Source organism: Amblyomma americanum, chromosome 5 (assembly GCF_052857255.1).
Source record: "Amblyomma americanum isolate KBUSLIRL-KWMA chromosome 5, ASM5285725v1, whole genome shotgun sequence".
Lineage (NCBI taxonomy): Eukaryota > Metazoa > Arthropoda > Arachnida > Ixodida > Ixodidae > Amblyomma > Amblyomma americanum.
Genome location: NC_135501.1, coordinates 4,179,661 through 4,185,621, shown reverse-complemented (window position 1 = coordinate 4,185,621; position 5,961 = coordinate 4,179,661). Strand labels below are relative to the sequence as shown.

The following is a 5,961-nucleotide window of genomic DNA, read 5'->3' as shown; positions in this document are numbered from 1 at the left end:
TTGAGTACTACACATTCTCAGCAACTGCATCATGGTGTGACCTTTAAAACATAACTTACAGGTCCAATTCAAAACAGCAGTTGTCAGAAACACACATATTCATTGCTAGTCTATATATCTGCACTGAATTTCAAACTATTTTTCATGCAGGTTCTTCTACATTGAAATGGGGCATTTTGGCAGTGACTCTGATGGGGGAATTTTTGCCTCCTCAACGCTTCAGAAAAAGATCGCTGGAGGCGAGTGGGGCTTTCCCACTGCAAGGCCTGTAGGCAGCGAGGGGCCACTGCCATACTTCTTCGTCGGGGACGAGGCCTTCCCACTGAAAGAATATATGATGAGGCCTTATCCAAGACGAGGTAGAGGTCTACATATGAAGTTTCACTTCACTTAAGACAAAAAGAGCTAAATCACTGGCATGATCAGGCAGTGAAGTGTGCATCTGTCATAATCCAAATTCTCCATATTTTTGCTCTCCAAATGTTGCATGCCTGATTTCATCAATGTTTGTCATATGTTACCATTTCAAGAAGGCTGTAATGTAGGCCAGTTTAAAGCATGCTGACAGTTTTGTGTTGGATGTCACGAATTCATCAGCTCAGGCTTTGCAATATCACCTTTCCATCTAACTAGGAGGTTTGTGGTTCATTTCTGTAAACCAGTGACTGCGCTGTTAACAAGAACACCAAAATCACATTCCAAAAATGTGGCTCCAGGTGTGCCATAGAGGGGTACCGGAAAATAACAAAACATGTGCAGTGTAACTTTTCTATAAACAGTAGCACGAACCTCAGTATTCTTCACACTTGAAACTTTTCAGCTTCACTGAAGGCCTCAAGGTCATGCTTTCCGTGCAACAAAGTAGACCGTTTGGTCTTGCAGTGCAGTGCTTATGACCTAGAAGTGTATGAAAATGTTCTCTGTACTTTATCTCTCCTGTTCTTGTCTTCAGCCCTGCATGAAGCTGCGCTGCAGGAAAAATATGAGCGCCGAATTTTCAACTATCGGCTTAGCCGGGCACGACGCATTATAGAGAATGCGTTTGGCATCCTGGCGCAGAGGTGGAGGATTCTGCGGCGACCCTTTAAGGCGAAAGTTATTAACATCAATAGATATGTTGGTGCGTGCATAGTGCTGCACAACTATCTACTTAAAGAGTCCGCAGAATCCTCTTCAATGTACTGCCCGCCAGGCTCTGCCGACACTGAAGACTGGGAGGGGCGCCTCTCTCCTGGAAGCTGGAGGGACGATGACTCCAGCTTGGCCTTCAAGGCACAAAGACTCACAGGCTGCAACGCAACACGGTACGAGGTTTGTTATACTATAGCGAGTTGTACCGAGCCTTGCACTATACGCGTTATACGCATCACCAAAACAGGAGCACACTTGTCAGTGTGCTACTGTAGGCGTCTGGCATTGGCGATCATACTTGTTCAACTTACTAAACCTCATGTAATTTGTTTCGATTTTTTATATGCAGAAAATCTGAGAGGAAAAAAAATAGCCCAGCAAACTAGAGGGTTCTATATAACCCACTTTTAGAAACCCAAGTTTAATGGTACACATCAGAGGCTCGCAATATTTTGGCACTGTGTGACATGCAGCACTGGACTTGGTTTATGGAGATTATGAAATATAACTTCAGTGAAATTTCTTCCTAGCCATGCCAAGCAAGTGCGTGACAAGCTGACGCACCACTTCGTCACGGCTGGTGCAGTGCCATGGCAGCATGCAATGGTCACTGGTGATCACAACTGAAGGTGGGTTGAATAATGGTGACTTTTATTTTATACAATGAATACTTGCAAGATGATCTTTTGCTTAATAAAAAAATATGTACTGTCTGTAACAAAGGTTTACAGTCCTCTGCACCGTTGCTTTGAATGGCACAGCAGACTGAAAGCTTTTGCAACAGACTGTACATTTACATGAACAGGGAAGATATGAGCTTCTTTCACAAGAATGCATGCAGTGAGATTACCTATAAGTGAAGCACAAGTAACATGAGAAGTGACTGGTTGAAGCTGAAGATTGCACATGTATTTATGCAAGTAAAAAGCCATTTGTAATTTTTATCAATTGCATATTTTTAAAATATCACATAAAAATATCACAATAAAAAATGAACAGGAGCATGAACAGGAACAGTGAAATGTGTTATTCTTCCCCGTTCACTGTAATGCCTTGACAAAGGCACTGTGAGTAATAAATAAATACTAGGCACTTCAGTATTGCTATGTGGGCCATTTAATCGCAGCAATCATTTGTACTTTTCAGGGTAGTCACATAGCCACAATCGCTCAGTGGTTATGGTGCCAGACTGTTGACTCAAAAGATGCATGTTTGATCCCTGTATCCACTATGACATCTCTCATAATCTGAGTTTCTTTGGGACGTCAAACCCCTGACACCTCGACTGTGATACCTCAACAATTCTACAGCCAACCTTACGCAAAGCATGACTGCTTTGAGCGTTTATGAGGTTTCATTCCCGAAAGCAACTCGGGCTTTGATGGAACGGGAACCAGAAATATCAGACTTCAGTCATATCATGTAAGACATCGCTAAAAACATGAACTTCTGCAGTTGAATACAATAAAATCTGAATTAGGATTTGCTGATTTCAGTATTATAAATTAGAGTACAATGAAACACATAAAAAAGGAACCTAGAAAATGACTTTGTAGATATTGCACGTTCATTTGTAGAAAACTATTTGTACTATCTCGATGGAAAGAAACGCAAACAACCTGGTGCCAACACGCTCCCCTCTTTCAATTTCTTTTCACCGCGCTTTTTCTTCGGTGATAGCAAAAAGACCCTAGACTCGTCCATGATACATTCTAGGACGACTCTAACATCTTTTTCGTACCGCCCAGGTAAAAGCACAATGAAAATAAATTCCAACAGCAGGGCTTGTTGGCGCCGGGTTGTTCGCGTTTCTTTCCATCAAGGTAGTACCATGAAAAATAAAAGCACACCACCAACTATTTACACTTCAGTTCTAGCCTGCCGCATCACGTCGTATGTCATCATCTCGATGTTGTGCATGAAGTCTTCGGCTACCTGACGTGGCAGGCGTCGCAGGCGGGAGTCTAACAACATGCAGAATAGTGCAATGTCGTCTTTTTGTTGCCTTTCTCGCTGCTCCCGTATTGTTGACAAATGGCTCACACATGCCTGCAAGATGTTTTCGTCACCTGCGTTCCTGTAGACCAAGCATTTTAGAGTAGTGGAAACTTAACTAGTGAGTCAGTTCACGAAACATCACTGAAGGAAATCTTGAGCAAAAGAGACTGGACAAGAGAGAGCAACAGACTAAGCACAGTCTCACAATGAACCTTGCTGCAAATTCCTTAAACTTGAGGAACAAAAACATGTACACTCTCAGTAATAAACAGGTTATAAACTCACCCAGGGTTTTCTGCTGTTTGTTTCTGTGACATCCGTGGCCTACAATGCAACACACAGTTTTCTGCATTATACGAAAGAACTTGTCTTGCTACGCCTGTTTAACTAACTATCTGTTCCGCCAGAAACTGCACACATACCGTTTTGCAGGCGGCAGCTGGGCAGCCTCTGGCTCATACACATCAGGACTGCATCTGCAATACGAGTATCATTAGGGCACTTTTTCTACACATGTAATTTATACCAACACACAACCGACTGCGAAGTAGGTGGCTTACAAGAATGTGAAAATCTATCAGAGCATTTCAATTTTTCCTTACTCTTGTGCCCAGGTTTCCCCCTCCACATCACAGCCAGACGCCTGAGGCAGTGCTTCCGGAAGCCCTTCGACTGCCTGCGTGAAGCTGCAATACCAAAGATCAAGGATGAATATGTAGCAGCATGACAACAGTTTATGCAAAGGCACCATAGATTTTTTTCCCTAAAACGTAGCTGCATTCCTTATTGTTGAGGTTTATGCTTCATAAGTAACTGCAACAGGATTTGCTTATTTCAAACACTGTTCCCTAAAACCCTCTATTCTTGTTTTCACTAATGGCAGGAGCTTATACAAGACCAATTTCAAAGTTCAGCTCCTACTGAACTTTTGTGTCTAAGCTAGCCAGTGTTTCCTTCAACCGCTCAATCATCGGTCCTTTTATCATGTCTATTTCCATGCTGTCTTGGCAGGCCCACACCATGCGGCATACATCTGGAGTTATGCCTAAAAAGACTCCTGTTGGTCACTAACCTTTCACCAGCCTCGTCAGCAGATAATTTGAAGCTGAAAAGAAAATAACGGAATTATTTCACACCAGGATAACCACAATGGACTTTCTGCATGACCAAGTGCAGTTGCTTGTGAAATTTGTTTGCAGAAAACTATATGTTCTTTTAGTTGCCTATTGTTTCTCACCTTATATCATCCTCTGTACTGCAAAGGAGACTGGAAAAAAAAATTATGTAGTTCAGCTTTTTATGGTCCACTCTCAGGAGAACAAATATAGCTGCTTGATAACATGCACAGATTTGAGGACAACTGGTCATCGCACCGAGGCAGAGATTACAATAGGGTGAATTGACATTAATGATTCCCATAGCAGAAAAAAATTCCTAGAAATTCAACTCACAGTGCAGGCTGTGGTGAGGGCTCCATCAGTGCCATCATTGATTCAAAGTGTGGCCATTTTATGGTGGGAATATCTGCTACCCCAGCTCCACTCTTTTGTTTATTTTTTATTTCTTGTTTTTTTCTCATATAAATATCCTTTAAGTTCTTGAACTTCTGCTCCGCCTGGGTGCCTGGAAGATAAAAACATCATGAATATATCTGCAAATAAAATAACCATCATTCAGGAAAGGCTGTGCGTTCAGCTTGTTTTGTCTGACTGTGCTCAAAGTGTTCCTACTTCGAAGTAGTGACCTTTTTGCTTCTCTCTAGAACACTGCGCTGCATGGCATGTGTATGCTCAGAGTGTGTACATTTTGTGTTGGCGCCGAAGTAACGCAATTGGGTGCGCACAAACGTGTGTAGTAATAACTTGCACTTGAGCAAGCGTTAAAGACAGGGCACGGGGAGAGAGAGAAAAAAAGGGGGGGGCGGGCGAGAGTAAACAGTCCTCGTGGTAGCCAACGCACGTGTCTCGCGAGTCGCGAGCGTGAAAACACACGTGTCTCGCGAACGTGAAAACACACGTCTCGTCTTCCCGCATTTCAAGCGAAAGAGGGACAAATGCCAAGCGATCGAAGGAAAAACAGTTCGCAGTATGTTTTCGTCGTATGTAAACATGAGCACGCGCTCTTGAGGAAAAACAAGCTGCCCTCATCATGCATGCTACAACAACACTAACTCAGCACATCTAAAAAACGTGGCATACTTACGGGTTAGGCCGAATAACTGTCCTATTTCTTCCCATGCGAAGTCCTTTTTGCTTCTGTTTTTGAAGTCTCGGCTGTGTTTATCGTACAGGAATCTGTGCTCTCGCACAGCGTTGATGAGCAGCTCTGCGGAGTACTCCATGTTGTTGTCTGACGCAAATTTCGATCTTGCCGCCAGGAATGAACAACCGGATGTAGGCGGCGCTTTCGTCAACTTCCGAAGCGCCGCTGATTGGTTCAGCCGTTTGCGAGTCGCAGTCGCAAGGCTGAAAAATCGAGCAGGGAGCGACTGGCTTGCGACCGTCGCTTTTCGACCAATGCGACCGTTTGCGACTGTCTCTTTTCGACCAAAACAGTCGCGCGACCTCTGCGACTCGCAAGTGTGAATGGGCCCCTAAGGGCCCATTCACACTTGCGAGTCGCAGAGGTAAGGGCCCATTCACACTTGCGAGTCGCAGAGGTCGCGCGACTGTTTTGGTCGAAAAGAGACAGTCGCAAACGGTCGCATTGGTCGAAAAGCGACGGTCGCAAGCCAGTCGCTCCCTGCTAGATTTTTCAGCCTTGCGACTGCGACTCGCAAACGGCTGAACCAATCAGCGGCGCTTCGGAAGTTGACGAAAGCGCCGCCTACAT

General features: G+C 44.1%; 1 protein-coding gene across 1 annotated transcript; it reads right to left on the bottom strand.

Moving 5' to 3' along the window:
- Positions 1 to 2,890: 2,890 nt before the first annotated feature.
- On the bottom strand, positions 2,891 to 5,709 carry LOC144132239 (uncharacterized). Its single transcript, XM_077664493.1, has 8 exons — positions 5,332 to 5,709; positions 4,581 to 4,752; positions 4,367 to 4,396; positions 4,202 to 4,234; positions 3,732 to 3,815; positions 3,552 to 3,605; positions 3,415 to 3,453; positions 2,891 to 3,208 (listed from the first exon to the last, which is right to left on the bottom strand). Exons 1-8 carry the CDS (start codon positions 5,468 to 5,470, stop codon positions 2,992 to 2,994), a joined length of 768 nt encoding a protein of 255 aa, XP_077520619.1. The 5' UTR covers positions 5,471 to 5,709; the 3' UTR covers positions 2,891 to 2,991.
- Between the last annotated feature and the right edge of the window lie 252 nt (positions 5,710 to 5,961).